This window comes from Danio rerio, chromosome 7 (assembly GCF_049306965.1).
Source record: "Danio rerio strain Tuebingen ecotype United States chromosome 7, GRCz12tu, whole genome shotgun sequence".
Lineage (NCBI taxonomy): Eukaryota > Metazoa > Chordata > Actinopteri > Cypriniformes > Danionidae > Danio > Danio rerio.
The window spans coordinates 3,631,109-3,655,455 of NC_133182.1; the positions used below are offsets into that span (position 1 = coordinate 3,631,109).

General features: G+C 37.6%; 2 protein-coding genes across 9 annotated transcripts in view; both read right to left on the reverse strand.

Moving 5' to 3' along the window:
- Positions 1 to 8,702: 8,702 nt before the first annotated feature.
- Positions 8,703 to 14,665, reverse strand: LOC553259 (uncharacterized). Its single transcript, XM_009302855.2, has 5 exons — positions 14,636 to 14,665; positions 14,434 to 14,479; positions 14,090 to 14,147; positions 9,142 to 9,806; positions 8,703 to 8,867 (listed from the first exon to the last, which is right to left on the reverse strand). The coding sequence occupies exons 1-5, from the start codon at positions 14,663 to 14,665 to the stop codon at positions 8,824 to 8,826; spliced, it is 843 nt and encodes a 280-aa protein (XP_009301130.1). The 3' UTR covers positions 8,703 to 8,823.
- A 2,623-nt stretch (positions 14,666 to 17,288) lies between these two features.
- Positions 17,289 to 24,347, reverse strand: part of ndrg2 (NDRG family member 2) — a 108,055-nt gene continuing 100,996 nt past the window's right edge. Inside the window, exons 17-19 of one of the 8 annotated variants that reach the window (XR_012382395.1) lie at positions 19,461 to 23,533; positions 19,251 to 19,302; positions 17,289 to 19,030 (exon numbers count right to left, since the gene is read on the reverse strand). Coding sequence is in view for 2 of the 8 variants with exons in the window: in XM_005160380.6 (XP_005160437.1) it covers positions 23,370 to 23,533 (164 nt within the window). In the remaining 6 variants the exon portion in view is untranslated. 8 annotated transcript variants of the gene reach the window in all.

The following is a 24,347-nucleotide window of genomic DNA, read 5'->3' on the forward strand; positions in this document are numbered from 1 at the left end:
TATTATGATTAGAAATGTGTTGAAACAATCCTCCCTCTGTTAAACAGAAATTGGGGAAAACATAAACAGGATAATTCTGACTTCAACTGTATGTGTAAATATGTGGGTAAAAAAAATAAAATAAATATTTATATATATATATATATATATATATATATATATATATATATATATATATATATATATATATATATATGTAGAATTCATTCATTTACTTGTCGACTTAGTCCCTTTATTAATCCGGGGTCGCCTCAGCGGAATGAACCGCCAACTTATCCAACACAGCGGATGCAACACAGCCGCAATCCATCTCTGAGAAACCTCCACACACACATTTAAACACACACATACACTAGGGACAATTTAGTCTACCCAATTCACCTGTACTGCATGTCTTTGGACTGTGGGGGAAGCCGGAGCACCCAGAGGAAACCCACGCAAACGCGAGGAGAACATGCAAACTCCACACAGAAGCGCCAACTGAGCCAAGGTTCGACCCAGCGACCTTCGTGAGGCGACAGCACTTCTTACTGCGCCACTGCTTCGCCCTATATATATATATATATATATATATATATATATATAGTAACATGTTAAATGTACTATTATTATTTTCTGATTTATTTATTTATTTTCTTTCATTGTGTATTGTTTGGTATGTGGACATGTAATACTGCTTCCGACCTCCAGGGGCACTAGGTTGGTTTGCACCTGTATAAAAAGTCACTTACCATAGAGTAAGAAGGAGTGTTTGGTAGAGTGGCCACCACATGGATCACTTTCGCTACCGGCCTTCACATTTAGTCCAGTAGTTGAGAACTTTTAAGTTATCGCTCAATTGACTATTTATATGCTGCTGTCCTTGTGCGTATGTTGGCTTGCTGCTTCTCACTGGCGAAGCTAAGTTAACCAACTTCTCGGGGAGCAACAATTTCACTTAAACAGGGCAACTTGACTGCTGTCCTACAAACAACCACCTCTCTTCTAAGGAGTCACAGGACACCTTAAGGACTTATTGGATCGCTTTCAAGTGCTCTAAATAAGTGGTCACTCACTTCTTTTTTAGAAAGACTTTTTGTTTCTGGCTTTAAAGTGCCTTTATTTTTTGTTGTGATTGATTTATTTTATGAGAACTTTACACGTAGCTAAAATAAAAAGTGTACACTTGATTTAATTTGTTTTAAGAGAGTGCTTATTCAGTACAGCCAAAATTCTGTAGAACCCCCTCAGAGTAATACCAAATCGAGGAGAGGAGTTGCTATATATATATATATATATATATATATATATATATATATATATATATATATATATTTTAAGGGTGTCACTATCCTCCAAATCCTCGATTCGATTACATTTTCGATTCTAAAGGCACGATTCGATTCGATTGTCGATTATGAATAATTAATTAATTAATGACCAATTAATTATTTGTAGCCTACCGTTTAAACTACCTGACCTGCATGGTCTTTGTTTTACCCATAAACAAATCATACAGTAAATGAATAAAGGCAAGATACACACATAATTACCACCTGTCAATCACTTTTTCTGCGGGACTCGTGAATAGGCAGTGATCTGTGTCGTTATAATGGCGTCGGTAAAAAAGACGCACAACCAACAGGAACCAGCTAACAGTATCTGAGGTGTTCGCTAAAATGACTAACGTTAAGTACAAGTGAGTGAAAGATTGAAGCAGTCCTCTGACTGCCTGGACCTGCTGTCTCGAGCGCATGGCTGTATGTGCGTCTGTGTCTGTGTGGTCACGTGATGTGCATTTTCAGAGGTAGAGAGGAAGGAGGGCTGCTCAGAAATGCTACACGCCACTGTGGATGTCAAATCGTTGTCGTTCTAAAATGCCATTTAAAAACAAAGACAGTGTAAACAGGGCCTGAGTGTGTACTTTTCGCGAGCGGATTAGCAACGGGGGCGGGCGGAGGATCGCAATGCCGGTGTTGTCTATCAGACGAACCGTACGTAATACGTACATAGCAGAGCTTGCAAAACTGTGTTTTTTTTTTTGTCGACAACACGAAGGTTGTCAACATAACTCACTGGAAATCCGAAATACTTACACACCGGAGACTTCATTGAAAGAGGAAAGGGTTTAAGCTCTGTCGACGGGTCTCCTGCTTCTGCAGTTTAACAAGCACTTCAACAAGCCTGTTTTTTCCCGCTTGGCAAGCCAAGCTGACGTGACATGGGGGCGTGGCAGCATCAACGATTCTATTCTTTGATTTGTTAATCGAAATTGAGCATAAATTTTGATCGATTCCGATTAAAAATCGAAATCGTGACACCCCTAATATATATATATATATATATATATATATATATGTATATATATATATATATATATATATATATATATATATATATATATGAAGAGTTCAGATGCAAAACCCTCTAAATCCATCAAACCTCTTTTCTCGAGAATGAGCATTTTTCTATCAGGTTCCTTTTCTATCAGGTGCCATTTATATTTACATATAAATCTCATTTTATATGTAATGATAAGGTTATTAGCTGGTGAATAAAATAACGTTTTTTTTATAAATGTCACTTTAGACAACCTTTTGTGTCGAAACCAGCTAAATCCACTTTTATTGCAAAAACCTCTAAATCCAATCATGTAATGTATGTAATGTAATTAGCTGAAAATCACAAAAGATGCAATTAGAGATTATTTTACCAAACATAAAACACATACACAAACCACCTGAAAAAATAAATATGTCAAGTAAGTGGCGGTTCATTCCACTGTGGTAAACCAGGGAAAAAGCAGAAGGAAAATGAATGAATGAAATCGGTAAAGTTCATTAATCAATAACATTAAAACGGACATTAATTAAATCTGAACAATCTGTTGTCATTACTGATATTTGGGATTTAGATTTAATGTAAGTAGAGCATTGTAAACATTGCAAACATTGTAAACTATTGGCTTGGTAGACTGAAATAATGTAGTGTAAAACATTGTGAAACATCAATATCTGTGCATTGTCCAATAATATAAAAAGCTGATCTGCCGTATAGGTATAATAAAGTACTACAAATAATGCATACGTAACAGAGGCCAGCTAGTGAAGTGCTGTGCAGGTAAATCTCACTCCTCTGACCTCTAAAAATGGTGTAGGATCAGCGGGGTTACATATAGTTTTAAAAAATAGCCTAAATTAGCAAATAAAACACCATAGATATATACACTAGATGTCGCCTGGCCTATTGTTGTCTATTGGATGGAATGCGTCAATAGCACCGCCATCTTGCTACAGGGTAGCGCTCCTTTGAAATGAATGCGGGACCAAGGTACAGTGGAGGACTGTGGCCAGAAATATACACAAAGCCAGAGATATACACATATACACATATATCTGTGATCGGGAGTTTTCCTGGATGTTAGTATGTAATTTTTTCTTCTAATTACGAAAATTATAATTTTACATCACTTTTCTACATTGATAGATCAGTACAGCACGGGCATTCCTGACAAAAAGCTTGTGTTTGTGTGTATAGAAATGTACTATTCACCCTCCCTGTTAAATTTGATCTAATCATGTCCTGAAACACAGCTCCTCTCCTGCTTTCACTTCTTATACTGACAGAGGGAGCGATTCGTTTGTGAATGAATCCCCCGAACGACTCTTTCACTAACGTTAGCCGACAATAATACAAGTTTCTGGCAGCGCAGCATCTCGTTGTCATATTTCTTTTGCATTGTTTGCTGATTTTATTCAACAAAACTAGCATAAGCCGAGTGTTTAGTGCGAGTTGGAGCTGCTTTGCCGTATGGTGAATGCAGTAAGAGACTGTTATCATCAATAACGTTACCTGATTAGCACAAAAGTTCAGAACATACAAAAACAGAAAAAAACTTATTATTACCTATGAAGTGTTCTGCCTTTGTGCTTTGTTTTCTTTGTTTAATCATTACTACAACCGTAGACAGCGCTAAAGTCCCGCATCTTCACGTAATAACACTGTCTTGACTAGTGCGGTTGGATGACATTTGTCCTGGGAGCACTGTACCAATGTGGCGGCGCTATTGACGCATGCTCAGGGTCCCTATGCGATATCTAGTGTATTTATCTATGATAAAACACAAGGTGAGCCTACTGGACAAAAAGGGGTTGCCTCTCAGACACTTTTAGAAGCTGTCATTCATTCATTCTCACTATACTCACAGTCTTCGTCTCTTTTTTTATCTCGTTTATCCTCATAGCATCCATGTGGGATAAAAGAACGGCATCTTCACTCTGTCTTCGTGAAACGCAGTTGCTGTTTACTGTATAGTAAATGGGACTCATTTAAAGTAGCGCCGCAGCCCAAAAACACATTATGAATCCCATGCTACACTCCCGACAGTTCAGTGTGTTTTCTTTTTCTGGTGAGTTTTGAGGTAAGTGATGTTTTCATTTGCTATTCACTGACAGTCGAACATCCTCATCCAGTTCATCAAACTCCATCTTTTAAAACTGAAAGCGGAATAAAGCAGTCTCCTCATAAAGCCGGTGTATCAGCACGCTGCTAGATTGAATACATGATTCCATTCGCACCATCTGATTGGTTCTGGGGATATAGCGGCTTTTGCTGTCAATGACAGGTGACGTTTAGCTGCTTTTGCCAACAAACCGTCATTTCTGAATGCGCTGATGCTGCGATTTCGATGATTAGAAGGAAATCTATTTGTTAAAAATGTTCTATGTAAAATGCAAATCGTAAATGGCATTCACTCAATGCCATTATTTTTGGCTTTTGCATCTGAACTCTTCATATTTATATAGTTTACATTTTCAATTTCAGAACTAATCTGCTGTTTATTATTTGGATTACTTGTATAATTGTTTGTATAACCTTTTGCATCACATTTGTTTACTTCACCAAAAAACCCTGTTCATATTTAGCTTCCTCCATATGTGTTTTCTGTCCTAATCTTTCCCCGTATTTGCATGCTGACATCAATGTCATGACATGTTAGGTTCAGTGACGAATGTAGACATTGATCAAAATGTTATTTACGTATGTACCATATGAACTCACCTATTTCTATATATATTTTTTTAAGCATGTCAGTTTGAAGTATTAATTTACATTTCCAAACATTATTTCTCTCTCTACTTGTAATTGTACTGTGAGATTATCGTCTCTGACAGCAGCCAGTGCACCACACAGAGATCTGATCTGATCATCATCCAGTCTGTCTGGAATGACATGAAGAAGCAGAACAAACTGAGACAAACTCAAACCAGAAGAACTTAGACAACTTCTGTAAGATGCTTCAAAAACCCTACCTGCAAAGAAACAAGTGCTGGGGAACAATGGAGCCTTTTCACAAGCCTGTTTAACGGTCATCTAAATCCTTTAAAGTTTTTAATATTTACATTTTCTTTTAAACGTATGAACATTTATATGCATTTATGCATGTACTATATCATCTTTGCTTCAGATTATAAAAAGCAAATTACCGCTTGTGCGAGGTATTTGTAATGCAGCGTCTATGGGGCTGAGTGTAAATTTGACCTCATTCTCTTCTCTGGCTGCCGTCATCAGTCTCTCACATTTTTTTTCCTTCTTCTGAACATCCTCATAACATCATTGTGGAGTTTATTATTTGAGCAAATAAGATTGTTAAAATTATTTGTTGTGTTCTCCCTTTAACTGCACACTATGTTCCCTAACTATGACTTTCTTCTGAGAAACCCGGAAATGTGAAAAGGGTCTGTTGGGACAACCAGGCCCGGATTGGCTAATCAGGAGGACCGGGAGAATTCCCGGTGGGCCGGTCCGTTTTTTGGCCGCGAGGGCCGGTGTCCCTAGCTCCAGAATCTGTTGCTCTCAGCAGTCACACTTTTTAAATTAATTTATTTATTTACTTGACCACAGTCTTCTTATTCATTAATTTAATACAGCTGTCTGCTCTTTTCATATATAACCAGCCTGCAGGTTCATAATGTTATAAGTCACCTCTAACTACACAACCGTTGTGGCCCAGTGGTTAGCACGTTTGATTACATCATCGCCGACCTGGGTTTGATCCTCGCCTGAGTAAATTATTATTTTCAGTTTTATTGTTGAGACATATAATACTGTTTGGGTTGTTGAACATTTGAAGTTCTAAAGCAGCTGTTTTCTCAAACAAATAAATAAATAAATAAAGATGTGATAGTGTAATTAGAAACTGAACTGGAAATGACCTTATTTTAATATAGTCAGTCGTGAACTGAGGTGGGCCGGTCTGAGGCTTGAAACTCCAGGGCTGAAAAGGAGTCCCACTCCGGCCCTGGGGACAACACTTTTTTTCTGTGATTAATCACATTCATGCACACAGAATTGAACAAAGAATTCAGAAGTAGTGCATTTCCCACTTTCATGTTAAAAGTTCTGTCATATGAATAAAAGTGCAAAGGCATTTGAACAACTGATGTGTTTTTACAAACCCAAGCTCATTCTGAAAACATAGTCCCGCGGACGTTTCTGGTGACCGTGATTTAGTAGGAGGTACTGGAGGTACATATGGCTGCATTTTATTATTCTAAGCGAACGCTAGGGTGTCGCGTTTGCTGGCTGACCGCTTATCTCCTTGTGGAGGGCTTTCCCACTGCAACCAGTTTGTCCGGTTTAGCTTGTCATGTAGGTCGGCGGAGTGGAGACCCGGAGGGGAGCTGATCGCGATGACGGCGACGACAATCGAGTCAATCGGTAAAACCAGTTGGGTTTAGGAAAGGATGAGGAGGAGGTTGGGTCGCCCAGTCAATCATTCAGTCATTTAGTCAGTTGGACAGACAGTCACTCGACACAGCGGCCTCTCTCGGATTCGCGAAAACACAAACTACAAAAATACGTACCTCCTGGGACGTATTTCGCAGTCTCCAAAAACGTCTGCGGGACTACGTTTTTAGAATGAGCCTGGGTTGGTTTTTACAGCAATAATCCCTTTACTTATTAATAGTTAAACATTTCTTGTAAATATTTACTTTACCATTAATTAACAATCTAAAAACGAAGCTATTTGCCATTTAGTAATAATTAACCATCTGGGGTCAAATATAATAATATACAAGAATGATATACATACATAGAATGATATACAAACCCCACTAAGACATGGCATAAAATAACAAGGTTTGGCATATTAATAATCTGTTTACTTACTATGATTTGCAACTGCTTACAAAAAGACAATGTCTCCCAGCTCCCAGTAAATGGCAGACTAAATCCATCTTAATAAATTTACATATGTATGCATTTAGCAGATGCTTTCATCCAAAGCAACTTTCTCCTGTTAACACACAGCCAGAGCAGTGGGCTGCCTGGGGAGCAGTTAGGGGTTCGGTGTCATTAAGGGGATGACCTCAGCCATGGTATTGAGGTGGATATTTATTTACTCTTCCCACAAACTATCCCTGCTAGTACCGGGACTCTAACCTGCGAGCTTTGCATTGTAAGTCCATCACTCTAATCATTAGCACCCCCACCCTCTGTCTTAACTTCCTCGTCTCCCCTCTTGGGATCTCTCTGTAGTCTCTCACGCTGCCATCAAACAAGAGTTCTGGGGACCTGGAGGTATTCTTTGGTCAAAAATTCACGCCTGGAATTTGGGCTGGGCAATTTGCCCAAGGTTCCTACCTCTTCTTTTAGAGACCAGTTGGTTTTGTTGGTCGGCAGAAGAGAAGTGCATTGTCCCCACAGAGGTTGAACCACTAGATTGTGAATGCCATCTCTTGTACATGAGAGCTCACTCTACAAGGAGTGTCTCATCTCTACAGACATCTGTAGAGCTTTGGACTCGGTGATACCTAAACCATTCACAAAATTATATATTTTCAAGAGGAGTCGGTTTCTTCAGGGTTGCTGGAAGATCAAGTGAATATTAGCTCAGTGATGAAAAATGCTTGCTGTCTTATTCCCCCAAATCTGAAGATGTGCCTATATTGCTCAGCTAGAATGTTCCCCGCTAGACCAGGGGTGTCCAAACTTGATCCTGGGTGGCTAGAGTCCTGCAAAGTTTAGTTCCAACTCCAATCAGACACACCTGGGCTAGTTAATCAAGCACTTACTAGGCTTTCTATAAACATCCTTGCAGGTGTGTTGAGGCAAGCTAGACAGTTCCTCAAAGGCTCCCAGCATTAACATTATGAAGCTGCAGGCCAGGAGACCCTGCTGCATGCTCAGACCAGCACTTTAAGACCTACTGTTAGGGGTTATGTGTCTGATGTTGCTACTTGCTAGAAAGTGGCAAGATGTCCTTGCTGTAGTCTGTAGTCACGATGATGTACTGGACCAGGTCCAATATGTAATGGACATTGTACCGCCCACTAAGGTAACGCCCATACTATTTTAACGGTTGGGTTTAGGGTAAGGGGAGTAGTAGGCGATCATCCATTACGTAGTGGGCCTGGTCATCACATCACCATCATAGTTGGTTCTCTGGACCTGTCACTTCACCTGACCCAACAGCAGGTGGCACTGTCTGAGAAAACAATAGGTCTGAAAGTACTGGCTCTTGCATTGTCTGGTAAGCCTGCTCTGCATTAACTGAATTAGTAGATTATTATAATATTAGAATTATTATAATCTGACATGTTCGTGACAAAATTAGGATATGTTTCTGTCTATTTCTCGCAACACTTTGGCTGATGTGCCATCCTGAATATTAATGTCTGAAAAGCTATAATGATGACACTTCACAAACAAAGCAATAATAATATAGAACTGTTATATTTATTTACATATAAACCATATAATATAAACATTGAGAAAATAAATAGCTAAGATTAAGTTGTCTCCTGCTCCAGCATTGGCTATCACTTCTCCAGATCTCTCCTAATTTCTCAGTTGAATGTGCCTCAGGGTCCAGATGAGAAGTCCTGCATAGAAACAATACACATTGCTTGAGTTTGATTAGAAGCCCAACTGTTTAGGCAGTATTGTGCTCAAAACCTGCCGGAACTACTTTAGCTCTGCGTTTATCTGTTAGTAACCAAACACCTTAGAATGCTCATCAGCCAATCAGAATCAAGCACTCAACAGCCCCCTAGAGTAACTTGAAAAAATTAACACCTATAAAACAATTTGGGTCTGCCATAAAACATCTGATCTTTACACCTTCATGATTTCATACAATAGATGTTAGCCTTGTACCTGCACAGAGCAGCTGGAAACCTGAAGCCGAGGTTGCAACTGGTGCTCCACTTGCAGTTGAATTTGTGCTCATCAGAGTCGCTGTTGAATTTGCAGACACCGTAGAAATTGTATACGCTGCAGACGCTGGAGAAACTGTAGAAGCTGAAGTTGCTGGAGAAACTGTAGAGGCTGAAGATGCTGGAGAAACTGTTGAAGCTGCGGATGCTGGAGATACTGTGGATGCTGCAGATGCTGGAGATACTGTGGAAGCTGCGGATGCTGGAGATACTGTGGAAGCTGCGGATGCTGGAGATACTGTGGAAGCTGTGGATGCTGGAGATACTGTGGAAGCTGCGGATGCTGGAGATACTGTGGAAGCTGCGGATGCTGGAGATACTGTAGAAGCTGTGGATGCTGGAGATACTGTAGAAGCTGCGGATGCTGGAGATACTGTGGAAGCTGCGGATGATGGAGATACTGTAGAAGCTGGAGATACTGTAGAAGCTGCAGATGTTGGAGAATCTGTCGAAGCTGCAGATGTTGGAGAAACTGCAGACGTGGTAGATGCTAGAGATGCAGAAGTTGTTAGAATTGCAGTTCCAGATGATACGGTTGTGGTGCAGTCACATCCATTGAAGACCAGAAGAGCAGTTACAGCAAAAAGAATCAAGTGCTTCATCTTTCTTTGGAGGCCAAAAAAAAAAAAAACATGTTAAGCTGAGATTATATACCACAGTGTTTCCCAACCCTGTTCCTGAAAGCACACCAACAGTACACAGATTCAGCTTCTTCCCAATCACACCTAAAACCTCATTAGAACATAAGAAGAGACTCTGAAACCTGAACCAACCACTGTTGATGTTTTTCCAGGAACAGGGTTGGGAAAGACTGATATAGATGATCTGTTTCATATGGCAGAGTATCTGTAACCATATTGACCAACCTTTGTATGTTGTGTTCACACCACATGATAAATGCGCGAATAAATCATGTTAAACTAGACGTAAATAGTTGTGTGAACATTTTGAGTTTACTTGGTTTATTCATAGGTCAAATTCACTTCAGAATAGTCCTTGATTTGCGTCATGGGCAGGGCTTTTGTCTGTCTGCTGACTCTAGCTTCATTGCTAAATAGCTAACATGGATTTTATTGAGAGATTAGCTGTGCTTTATGTGCTTTAGGAAGGCTGAAAAACAGCGTAGATTTGTTCGGCGCCATGTCTAACTCCACTAGATCCTTTCAAAGCTGCACCCAGATCATCAAGTTTATCAACTCCTCCGGAAGATATACCTGTATGATGGAGGCTTCGAGTGGTGATTCAGACTGAGCTGAGCCCTGTTTGATGAGCTATTCTCCGGAGTTGGTGAGAGGATTTTCACTTCGGGACATCAACAACAGGCACTACTTCATAATCACCCCCGAACAAGCTCCTGATTATTTTTAATGTGGCGAACCAAAGACACAAAATGCCTAACTTGTGCCGCTTCATTCGCACAAATTGTGGCGCAGGATGTCTATTCGCATCTTTGCATTGACTTAACATCTAAATCACTCGTGCTTGAAGCTTCATCCGCATCTGGTGTGAACGCAGCATTAAATTCAGTTGTTGTTTATTCCTTCTGTAAACAATTTAGTTAAGCAGTCATCAAATTAGCATATAGATATCAACAATGGTGACAACAAAATATTCAGATGAACAGATCTGCTCTGATCATCACAAATCCAAGCAACTGAAGTTAAAGCACAAACAAAAAAGAGTAACGCGACATGCTCAGATAAGTTATCTATTTCAGCTGCATGCTGGGACTACTAGTCAATTAGACAACCGTATTTTCTGGACTATAAGCCGCTACTTTTTTCCTAGGTTTTGAACCATGCGGCTTTTACAAAGGTGCAGTTATTCTGTGGATTTTTCTTTTTCACCATTAGGGATGCTCTATCTTAGAATTTAAAAAGATGTGGATTTACAAGTGGTGAGAAGTCTTTCACAAAAACTTTCACGGCCCCATGCGAAAAGCATCCTTTTCTGATGTCTGTCAGTGGATCCTAATAGCGTGGAGTGCTGTGAAAGAATCCACGAAGCTACACGAAGAGAGCGGCCATCTTCAGAGCTAACTTCACCTGAGGATGACTTGACATGGAGATCGAGACTGATGGAGACACATGTGACGAAGGACTTGTGCGGCTGTTCAATTCCGACACAGAAGACGACGACTTGGTGGGTTTTAGTGTAGATGATTAAAGTGACTTGTGGTTTCAAACACAGGAGAAATGAAGGTAAATAATAACCAGATTTTTTTTCTCTTGATTCTGTTTTAAATAGCAAGGTTGCTGCCATGTTAAAAGGCAATGTTCGGAAAGAATCTGTTTAGGTACATACATGTACAGTTTCAGTACAAAATAGTTCGGAACATGCAGTAAATTCCTAATTTGTCAACATGAATATTTGTGGCTTATAGCCCGGTGCGGCTTGTGTGTATATATATATATATATATATATATATATATATATGTATATATATATATATATATATATATATATATATATATATATATACATATATACATATATATACATATATATATATATATATATATATATATATATATATATATATATATATATATATTTTTTTTTTTTTTTAACATTTCATTTAACATTTTTTTTACTCATATACAGGTGCGCTCTATAGTCCAGAAAATATAATACTTCATGATGATGATGACACCTTAAAAACAGAGCCAACAGACCTTTTTAAACTATATTGCTGTTAAAAATATGCTTCAGGAACACAATTATAAATGTTTAAAGATAATATTTAAATATGCCAAAACTACTGCTAAAATCCAAGAGGTAAACTAAAGCTGATGACTGAAACATTGATTACCACAATGACCATTCCAAATTAAACCATCAACAAATCATTCAGAATATGAATTATAGGTTTGTAATAAGAGAAGCTAGTCATGTTATGTTTAGAGTATAATCATCCCCCGCTGAGAGATTTACTTTCATTTCAACTGATATTACATAGATACTACAGTGGTCCCTCGTTAATTGTGGCAGTTATATTCAAATATAGCCCACAACAGGTGAAATCCACAAAGTAGTGCCCTTTATTTTTATTTTTTAATTACTATAGACGTTTTAAGGCTGCAAACCCCTTCACACTATTTTCTGGCAATCACATTTTCATTAACGTAAAAACTTTTCTCTTTTGTAACTTCTACCTTCCTTTAGCATGTCCAGAAGTCAAATTTTTTGTCCGATGGTTAGCATCTTCCTTTACTTTTTATTGATGAAAAATAGAAATATGTTTATCATTATTGTTTCATACTTGTATAAAAACCATTAGAAGTGCAATTATTTGATGTGGAATATTAGAAGTGCAAAATATCCCGGACGAGCCCCCATCGATCATAGCTTTCCTCTTCTCTATGGCGCTGCTATAAGCGGTTCTATTTTCTATCTTGCTAGAAATGTTTTTATCATTAAAATGTTTCATATTTGTTTAAAAAACAGGAAGTGCAAAATTTTGAAGTGAAATATTAGAAGTGCAAAATATCCCGGATGAGCCCCCAATAATTATTATTTTTATCTCTATGTCACTCCTTTTAGATGTTGTATTTTCAAACTTTAATAAATTAAATACATAAATATGTTTATCATTAATATGTTTCATATTTGTATGAACCCATTAGAGCTGGAATATTTATAGGTGGAATATTAGAAGTGCAAAATATCCCGGACTAGCCCCCATCGATCATAGCTTTCCTCTTCTCTGTGGCCCTGCTATAAGAGGTTCTATTTTCTATCTTGCTAGAAATGTTTTATCTTTAAAATGTTTCATAATTGTTTAAAAAACAAGAAGTGCAAAATTTTGAAGTGAAATATTAGAAGTTCAAAATATCCCGGACGAGCCCCCAATGACTATTATTTTCATCTCTGTGTCATTCCTTTTAGATGTTGTATTTTCAAACTTTAATGAATTAAAAGTGCAAAATATCCTGGACGAGCCCCCATAAATCATAGCTTTCTTCTTCTCTGTGGTGCTGCTATCAGCTGTTGTATTTTCTGTGTTGATATAAACGTTTTTATTATTAAAATGTTTTAGTTTGTATAAAAAAAAAAAAAAACAAGAAGTGCAATATTTTAAAGTGCAATATTAGAAATGCAATATATCTCGGATGAGCCACCAAAAATTATAGATTGTTTCATCTCTATGACACTGCTATCAGCAATTGTATGTTCAATCTTTAATAAATGAAATATATAATAAGTTTATCATTACTATGTCTCATATTTGTATGAAATCCATTAGAAGTGCAGTTTGTTTGAAGAGGAATATTAGCAGTGCAAAAATATCCCGGACGAGCGCCTATTGATCATAGCTTGTTTCGTCAACACTATGGGGTTTGTTGGGGAGAAAACTTACAAACATGCAATACAGTTACACTCCTAGCGATTGAAGATTAATGTCTATTAAGCAAGCTTTCTGTACTTTAAAGGAGACACAGCACGGAGGAGATTGATTGACTACAGCCAGGACGCAGAACACAATGCAGTGTAAAAAAAGCAAGTCAAACGCCACTAAAGAAATCTGCGAAACTGCGAGTCCGCGAAAGTTGAACCGCGCTATGCTGAGGGAACACTGTTTTTCTCTTTTGTATTCTTGTTTTTTTGTATTCTTTGTATTCTTGTTTCTTTTAACAACAGGTGTTTGTCACAAAAACACACTCATGTCATAATTAATCAATTATTTTGTCTGTGTCTCATGTTACTTTTAACGTGTGGAGCCATTTAAAATGATTTCAATATAAAACATACAATTATAGCAATATAGCAATGATTATGAAATTTTTCTGTCTCTATTAAATAATAATATAGAGTTCAACATTCACATTTGTTTTACTTATAATACAGTTTATTCTTAAAATAAAAAAAAATTAAAAAATAGGAATTACCGTGTAATTTTTTGGACGTCTTTAATCTTCAGTACTGGAAACAATTGTCCAGAGATTCCTTGTAGATGAAGGAAAATGGTCATACATTTATTTAATATTACATAATTAAATACTAAATTAAAACAATTGTACTATAATAATATTTTATATTAAATATTGAAATAATACCAAATAACTATTAACTAAATAAAAATTAAAAATTGCTAGTCATCCACGGGAACCTAAGTCAATTATTAATCAATCATTAATAAGTTTAATAAAATAAATGGTTATTTAAATATTTAGTTTTAACCATGAGCCTACATTTCTTATAATATTAGTAATGACAATGAAGGTTGACATACCTGCGCTGCTCTGTGTTGCTTGCCATCGTTCTGTGAGGTTTATAAGCTGTCAGATCTGTGATCTCATGGAAAGCCCTTTCTCACTCAATGGATAATTGTACGTTTTGGCAAAGATCAGGTTGTTTGGTATGTTATTGTTCTTGCGTTATGGGGGATTTCTATCCTCTAGCAACAGACAGCACTAAATATCAACACTTATCACGTCAATGTGACGAGTCACACCAGTAACCATTGTCCACTTTTCTATATTTAGAAATTAAACCAATATAAAAACCAATTCAGGAGTGCTTGGCTTAAACTGAATTCTTACAAGGATTGGTTAGACTGTAATAAATGTCAAACTAGCTCACAATTGACTATTTATAGGGAGAAATGAAATTGATATGATTTACTTCTTGGGCATTTTTTTTTACACATTTTTCATGCTTTCATAAAATGATATTGTACATGTATATAACTTTCCATGCCCTCCCTGTAGATGTAAAATATATTTATATGAAGAATTATAGTGACAAATGGGGGCTCATCCAGAATCTGAACCAGGATCTTCAGCACCCCAACATACACACCAAAGAAATGCTATATCCTGGACGAGCCCCTGTTACTGTTAGCCCTGTTAATCATAGCTTTCTTCTTCTCTGTAGCACTGCTATTAGCTGTTGTGTTGTTTTTTTTTTCATTAATAGGTTACATTTTTGTATAAAAACGCAAAAGTGCAATATTTTGAAGTGGAATATTAGAAGTGCGAATTATCCTGTATGATTCCCCATTATATATCCCGGACGAGCCCCCATTAATCATAGCTTTCTTTCTTTCTGCGATGCTGCTATTATCTGTTTTTTTTTTTTTTTTGTATCTTGATTGCAATATTGTTTATCATTAATATGCTACATATCTGTATAAAATATGAAGTGCAATATTTTGAAGTGGAATGTTAAAAGTGCAAATAAATACCCCATTAAGACCCCATTAATCATAGCTTTCTTCCTCTCTGTGGTGCTACTATTAGCTGTTGTATTAAAGATAGAAACAATTTTATCATTAATATGTTTCGTATGGAATATTAAAAGTAAAAAAATATCCCGGACAAGCCCCCATTAATCATAGCTTTCTTCCTGTCTATAGCATAACCGTTAGCTGTTGTATTTATAATCTTTCAATAGGAAATAAAGAATTGTTTATCATTATTGTATAAAATATTATTGTATAAAAACCACTAGAAGTCTAATTGTTTGAAGTGGATTATTAAAATTGCAAAACAATCCTGGACGATTCCCCATTGTATATCCTGGACGAGCCTCCATCAATATTAGCTTTACCCCTTTCCGTGGCATTTCTTTTAGCTGTTGTATTTTCTATCTTGATAGAAAAGTATATTATCATTTATATGTTTCATATTTGAATTTAAAAAAAAAAAAAGTCAATATTTTGAAGTGGAAAATTAGAAGTCCAAATATATCTTGGACAATTCCCCTTTACATATCCCGGACGAGCCCCTATCAATCATAGCTTTCTTCCTAATAGCACTGCTATTAGCTATTGTATTTCATCAATGAAATATTTTCATTTCATTAAATTTTTATCATTAATATGTTTCATATTTGTATAAAAACCATTAGAAGTGTAATTACTTGAGGTGGAATATTAGTAGTGCAAATATATCCCGGACGAGCCCCCAATAATCATAGCTTTCTTTCACTATGTGGCACTGCATTTTAGCTATTGTAATTTATATCTTGATAAAAAAGTTGATCATTAATATATTTTATATTTGTATAAAAAACACTAGAAGTGCAATATTTGTATTGGAATATTAGAAGTGCAAATACATTGCAAATGAGCCCCCATTAATCAAAGCTTTCTTACTTTCTATAGCGCTGCTATTAGCGGTTTCATATTTAATCTTTCATCAATGAAAAATAGAATTATGCTTATCATTAATATGATTCGTATTTGTATGAAAAACCACTAAAAGTCTAATTGTTTGAATTGGAATATTAAAATTGCAAATATATCCTGGCCGATTCCGTGTTATATATCCCAGATGAGCCCCATCAATCATAGCTTTCTTATTCTCTGTGGCACTGCTATAAGCTATTGTATTTTCTGTATTTCACCAAAAAAATAAATCATTTTTTACCATTAATATGTTTTATATTTGTATAAAAACCATTAAAAGTGCAATTATTTGAAGTGCAAATACATCCCGGACGAGCCCCCATTAATTATAGCTTTCTTCCACTATGTGGAACTGCATATTAGCTGTTGTATTTTCTAACTTGATATACAAGTTGATCATTAATGTTTAAAATTTGTATAAAAGCACTAGAAGTGCAATATTTTGAATTGGAATATTAGAAGTGCAAAAATCCCGGACGAGCCCCCATCGATCATAGATTTCTTCCTCTCTTTGGTGCTGCTATTAGCGGTTTTATTTTCAATCTTGATAGAAATATTTTTATCATTAATGTGTTTCAAATTTGTGTAAAAAACACTAGAAGTGCAATATTTTAAAGTGGATTACTATTAGTGCAAATATATCCCGGACGAGCCCACATTATTCATAGCTTTCTTCATCTCTGTGGCATTACCATTAGCTGTTGTATTTTCAATATTAAGTTAATGAAAGACAGAAATATGTTTATCATTTCATATTTGTATAAAAACACTAGAAATGCAATTGTTTGAAGTGGAATATTAGAAGTGCAAATATTCGACAGTATTTCGGAGCACGTTTTAATGCTACTCAATCAAAAATGACTGATCATCCGATTGATAGTAGATTGTCACTATTCAGCATCACAATAACATATTCTGCATTGCACAAGAACACACATGAAAATGAGACTCAAATAACAGTGTCATTTTGATCCCTTTAATTACTTTTTTTTCCAGTTGTTCATAGTATTACACAGAAATTAGCCACACAGTTAAATCTGATTGCATTCAGTTATTAATGACATCTTATTTTTTTATTTTTATTTCTTTATTTTTGTTAATTACATTATTTCTTTTTTAGTGCTAAGGCTAAAAAAGTTACACAAGAACTAGCACACTGATGTATAATCCATGAGGACACCGAGACGCAAATCTACTTCACAGAAAATAAAAGGTGAAAAGGGTTTCACTGAGGTGAATCAAAACAAATAAAAAAAGAAAGAAAGAAAATGGACACATTTACATTCACACGTTCTTAACACACATACACAACCTAAGCCATCCCTTTACCTCATTGCTTTTACTTTAACCTGTCAATATTCTCACGCTTGTATGGTGATTTCTGCATTCGTTTGGTAGGTCATGTCAGAGTTCAACTATTTCTATTTTTGGTAAAGGCTCATGTAAATCTGCGACAGTATTGCAGTCTTGAATATTAAAATCCCCACGCTGATTCCTTTCCATTAGAAAGAGGAGAAAATACCATGTTTCTCGCTTACACGTCGCACTACTTCCAACGTTTGTGTCTAAAACGGATAAAAACAAATTAAATTAGATTTCAGAATCTTGACGAACAAAGTGCTCCGACGCTCGTAACGAACATATGAATCGCTGGAAGAACTTTTCAAATTTTATCAACTGATGGTTATTTTCAGGGCAGTGTTGTGCTGAACGTGATTGTTACGATGCATTCGCAGTTATGAGAACAGTTTTGGTCTACGTTTATTTTTATTGGCAAGTGTTAGCATTAGTGTCAAAAATAGCCAACACAATCTCTTGGCAATTCCTAACTCTTTCACATTTTGGTAAATTGCCAGCTAATTTGTGTAAATTTGTACAATTGCATAAATGGCTTGTGTAAGATCAGATAATGCCGATCATACATTACAATTTGTATTCAAATTCTTGCAAATTAGCTGCTAATTTGTCAATATGGATTAGTTACATTCTTCAGTGAGAATCACTTGCAAATATTGCAAAAACTCCAGGCTGATCTCACGAGGAAACGTAAGTATTTAACGCTTTATCAGTTTAGTGGCTAGTTCGTACAAATTCGTACAAGTTTAGTTGTATGAAAATGCATGATTTTAAAAAGGAGGCGTGGCATCCAACCCCACCTCTAACCCCAACCATCATTGGGTGATGAGCAAATCGTACCAAATTGTACAAATTAGATCGTACGAATTCATACGAATTAGCCACTAAATCAAAAAGTTACGAATTGCTATGAGATTGCGTTGAAAACTCACATCTCGCAGCGATTTCAATGCTCTTTTGAATGATCTGTATGTCACTTCTACATGCTTTAAAGAGCAGGTCATGTGGTTTTTTGAAATTGTAATAATGTCGTCCTTCAATGTAAACAGCCTCCTCATCGTTTTTTTCTCTTAATTAAAAGAAAGAGTTGGCTCATAATCACTATATTGAGTTGTTATATTTACAAATCTTTTTACTGTCAAACATAGTCAAAGTAAGACATTTGCACAATCTCCGCCTACATGCAAATTATGAAAACTTTTAAATGTGAAAAAGACAAAAAAAAACCAAAAAAAAAAAAAACACCGACCAATCAGAGCATCGATGTCTAATTGAAGAGGAGGGGCTTACAAACCTCAAGCCTTGAATTGATTCCCAAACTCGGTCCTGGAGGGCCGGTGTCCTGGAGAGTTTAGCTCCAACCCTAATCAAACACACCTGAACCAGCTAATCAAGCTAGTAATAGATATACTAGAAACTTCCTGCAGGTGTGTTAAAGCAAGTTGGAAACTCTCCAGGACACCAGCCCTTCAGGACAGAGTTTGGGCACCCCTGATTTAAATGAACTGCATCAAAATCAAATATTATATACAGAATATACCGTGTTTTCTGACCTTGTGTGCTTGCAAACATGTTGTAGGGCAGTGTTTCTCAACCACGTTCCTGGAGGACCACCTGCTCTGCACATTTCCAAACACACCTGATTCTAACCATCAGCTCATTAGCAGAGACTGAAAGACCTGTAATGGGTGCGACAAACAAAAGAGACATCTAAAACATGCAGTGTTGGTGGTCTTCCAGGAACATGGTTGAGAAACACTATTGTAGGGGACTCTATATCAGGACTCTATAAAATACCACATGACCTGCTTTTTAAAATGTAAACTTTACAGCTGTGTTGACGTGCTAATCTCGATGGCTTGACGATTGGACTAACATGGCTAGAACCCAGTTGGCAGTGAAGGGGCTGGTTATTCAGCAAAGTAAAATTGACACAGGCGCTCTGAATCGTCACACTTATTCTCTTATTGTGTATCTCCAGAGTTGAAGCACCTCACAGGCTCAGGCATGTCTGGTTTTACTCTGTGTATCGGTCACTATGGTTCAGCATTAAACGCCACCATGGCTTTAAGTACACTTCACACCAGAGTCAGGTTACGCTAAATCCCCCATTCAAAGTAACAAATGAGCTCAACCTCAATGTTTCCATGCAAACAATCCTACGCTGTGCTACTAGCTGGATAATATTGCAGTATAAGCACCATGGTAATTACATGCAAACTAGAGGACTAGATTCCCCCAAAAGATAGGTGTTAGCATATTAGTAACAATGGATTGCTACAAAAGATGGCAAAATTATTAGTATTTGCTCGTATAAAGAGCGTCACTCCTATAATCATCCATCATGCGTTCTGAGCTTAATGTTTTGTTGTTGATCTACACCAGAGTTGTTGGTTGTGATTGCTTCATACTCAGACTAGTTATTGAGTGTGTTTGCATGTGGGAATAATAATAGTGTTTCTCAACCACGTTCCTAGGGGACCACCACTTGTGTACATTTTCCATGTCTCTTTAATCAAACAAACCTGACTATTAGCTCATTAGCAGAGACTAAAAGACCTGCAATCGGTGTGAAAGACATTTAAAACATGCAGTGAAGGTGGTCCCCCAGGAACATGGTTGAGAAACACTGATGTAAATGAAGGGCTTTTTTTTGATGAATGTCTACAAAACACACCAAACCAATAATCCATAAAAAAGCCACCAAAACACACCATCGTGTTAATGACCAAACCCAATCTTATGGTGATTTGCAACTCTTTTTTGCTTTAGCGATTTGGTGGGGAGTGTGGTGTGAATTTGCACTTGGTTTTACACTCATTTACACTCTTAAAAATAAAGAGAGTTTTCCCATGGAAGAACCATGACTGGTTCCCAAATAACCTCTAATTTGTAAGTGTGAAGTTCATTTCTATGATCTAAAGCAGTGTTTCTCAACCCTGTTCCCAAAGGCGCACCAACAGTACATATCTTGGAGGTCTCCTTTGTCTGATCCACTAACTTCAGGTTTTGGAGTCTCATGTTCTGATGAGTTGATTCAGGTGTGTTTGATTAGGTTAAAAATGTGTATTGTTGTTGTGCCTTTAGGAACATGGTTAGGAAACACTGATCTAAAGTGCCTTTCACACTGTGAAGAGTTTGTGTGAAGACACTGATGCCAATGAAATACCTTTTTAAGAGTGTAGATAGGTTAAAGATGGGGTGTATCAAAACTATATCCCGGACGAGCCCCCATCAACCGTAGCTTTCTTCCTCTCTGTGGTGCTGCTATTAGCTGTTGTAGATCTTGATAGAAATGTTTCATCATTATTATGTTTCAAATTTGTATTAAAAAATATTGGAAGTGCAAAAATATCCCGGACGAGCCCCCGTTGTATATCCCAAATGGTGTCTGTATAAAAAAGAAGTGATGTGAAATAAACATTTGATGATTTTGCTTCTGTTTGAAAGACGTCTAACAGACAAATAGGTAAAACCTAGTTGTTTGAAGGATAGCGGCAAAATATAAAAAATGTTTAATGACAATTAATCTGAATTTTGGCACTGAAGAGTGATTATTAAAATCAAGTGTTTTGATTGGCCGTCCAATAATTCTTGTTTTAAATCTGCCTGATATTGTCTTTGATTTGTTTACAACACACTGATTATTAGCTTTAGATATTGGTATTTTAGTTTCCTAATCGCATTTTAATTTGAAGCAAATCTGAAAATTAGCAAATCTTAAAATAGTTATACGTTTCTTGAGCGTTCAACTTTCCAGTTTTGCATAAAAACTAGATTATATTTGAGCAACTTGATCACTGGCATGCAGGTTTGCGGTTGTGACAAAACAACAGATGTGATTCGCATTGATTTGCATGTGCTTCACTCTGCTTGATTTGCAGATAAGTGCTATAGGTGGGTCATGACGAGCTTTTGATAGCGATCAGCACTTTATTGTGGCTACTTGTAAACACACTCACTGATGGAAGCACGTTTCGACAACTTACATCGACTCGCTTTCTTAAAAGACCTTAAAAGATCTTAAAAGACTCTGAGTAAAAGGTGAATCATCGGTTTTTGTAATCTTTCATCAAACTCGCTCCAACGTTACGACTCCCATCTGTAAATATCATCTCATCCATCGTCATTCAGAGACACTTTCCCCGATCAAAACAGCGTCTAGCTAACACTCATTCAGTAACACTTTATTTTGAGTAACAATTCACACCATTCACTACTAAAATATAACAGTTTAGTAACTGTTCATAGCCTACCCAATACCTAAACTCAACGACTACCTGAACAACTACAAATAATGTAGTCATATCATAGCCACATCACCCTGCAGCCCAAGACCGGTGACTCACTGAAGTTAAGCAGGGCTGAGCCTGGTCAGTACCTGGATGGGAGACCACATAGGATAACTAGGTTGCTGTTGGAAGTGGTGTTAGTGAGGCCAGCAGGGGGCGCTCAACCTGTGGTCTGTGTCCTAATGCCCCAATATAGTGAAGGGAACGCTATACTGTCAGTGGGCGCTGTCTTTTGGATGAGACGTTAAACTGAGGTCCTGACTCTCTGCTCATTAATGGCACTTTTGGTAAAGAGTAGGGGTATAACCCCGATGTCTTAGCCAAATCGGCCCTTACCCATCATGGCCTCCCAATCATCCCCATCCACCGAATTGGCTCTATCACTGTCTCTCCACTCCAACAATAGCTGGTGTGTGGTGAAGCACTACCGCCAATGTCCTGTGGCTGCCGTCGCATCATCCAAGTGGATGCTGCACACTGGTGGTGGTGCATAGAGACCCCTCATGATTGTGAAGCGCTTTGGGTGTATGGCCATACACAATAAATGCGCTATATAAACCTACATTACTTACTTACTAGTTTAATAGAGTGAATTGTACATTAAAATAAAGCGTGACCACTTATTCTCATCAAATATCCTATTTCAATGACAATAAATCCACTTCGCAAACTGCAAACGATCCGTTCTCGATGTTATGACGTGCTTTACACACAAACAGCGCACGCAAACACACACACACGAGCATACTCGGCAGAAAAATCAATACAATCAAAGACACAGACTGACGTGGAAATTCCAGCATGCAAAACCAAAAACAGGCAAAGGCCATGACCCCCACCGACCAAACAAATCATCGATGTGAACTATACTTACAGTATTTTCTCTCTTGCATTTTTTTTATTTGTTATCGTATAGCTATCTTTATCGTAAAGGGCGAATGGAAGACATGAGCTGGCTGTCACCTACAGAAGAGACGAGCATTCGGCCACCGTCTCCCCCCACAAACACTGCACTCCTCTCACAGCAGCAGCAGGATTGGAAAAAAAAAAATCGTAATAATTATAATACAAAATACAAAATAAAAGCACACCAAAAAGGAGAAAGAATAAAACAAAACCACAAAGAAGTTGATAGACATACAATATGAGCTTATATACTCTTCTCTATTCTTACGCTTTTAGAAATTCAACATGTAATTAAGAGAAAAAACATCGTTATTTATTTATTTATGTTTTCTTTTTTCATGGTTATTCTTATTAATATCATCATTATCAATATTTGAAGTATTACTATTGGTTAACACTACATGTGGGTCTGACTAAAGGCCCGGGCCGCGCCGCAGAGTTTAAAGGGCTGGCTGGTCTCCGTCTCTGGATCTCCGGAGCTCCTCAGCACGAGACCTCCATGGTGTTGGACGGGCTGGGAGGCAGCTGTCCGCCCTGAGAGCCCTGCGACAGGGTGCGGGACCGGGAGCGAGAGCCCTCCATGGAGTATGAGGAGGAGAGAGAGGTGGTGCGCGAGCGGGACAGACGCGTCATGCAGGACGACGCCACTGAAAGAAGAAGAGGAGGAGAATGTTTGAGACTCACACACAACAACTACTACACTTACTTCCAGTGTTAGTGTCACGGTTGCAGGTTTGTGCGCCTTCTGGAGTGTCTGTTTTGTCACGTGGGTTTGTTTTGTTTTGGTTGTCCACATGTATTTGTTATGGTCAGGTGCTATGACGGTAATCAGCTGTTTTGATTAGCTCGCCAGCTGAAGCTCGCTATCGTGCCTATATCTGGGCGACGCTTCTTTATCAGTTCGTTGTGTTTGCTCATATGTGTCTGTCTGTGCTCAGGACTGTGAGGAGTGGCTGTTGGACCCGATCTGTCTGTCTGTTTCCCGTTTGCTACAGCCCTAATTCCCTCATGAACCCACTCAATTTCCTTGTCCTATCTAGTTTATTCTGTCAAATACATTTTTACTTGCATTTTGGATCCATCTTAGTATCTTTATTACATGTGACAGTTTGGGCCGGGACACACCAAGCTTAATGTTGGCCATTTGGGCTTTGACAGTCCATTGCTCAGCATTAGTCTGTCTAGAGTGTTTGGTGTTTTCCACACATCATTTCTTTTTAATGTCAGATCGCATAGGGCAGTGGTGGCCAACCCTGTTCCTGGAGAGCCAACTTACTGCAGATTTCAGTTGCAACCCATATCAAACACACCTGCCTGTAATTATCACATGGTGTTCAGGCCCTAATTAATTGGCTCAGGTGTGTTTGATATGGGTAGCAACTGATTTCTGCAGTAAGGTGGCTCTCCAGGAACAGAGTTGGCCACCCCTGGCATAGGGCCATTTCAGCATGTCCAATTGGC

Bases quoted from the DNA above. Each gene is read 5' to 3' on its own strand.
- LOC553259 (XM_009302855.2), bottom strand. From the start codon at position 14,665: ATGGTTACTGGTGTGACTCGTCACATTGAC. The intron at 14,148-14,433 runs GTATGTCAACCT...TTCATCTACAAG, and splicing joins AGCAACACAGAGCAGCGCAG to GAATCTCTGGACAATTGTTT. The intron at 9,807-14,089 runs GTAATTCCTATT...TGGCCTCCAAAG, and splicing joins GACGTCCAAAAAATTACACG to AAAGATGAAGCACTTGATTC.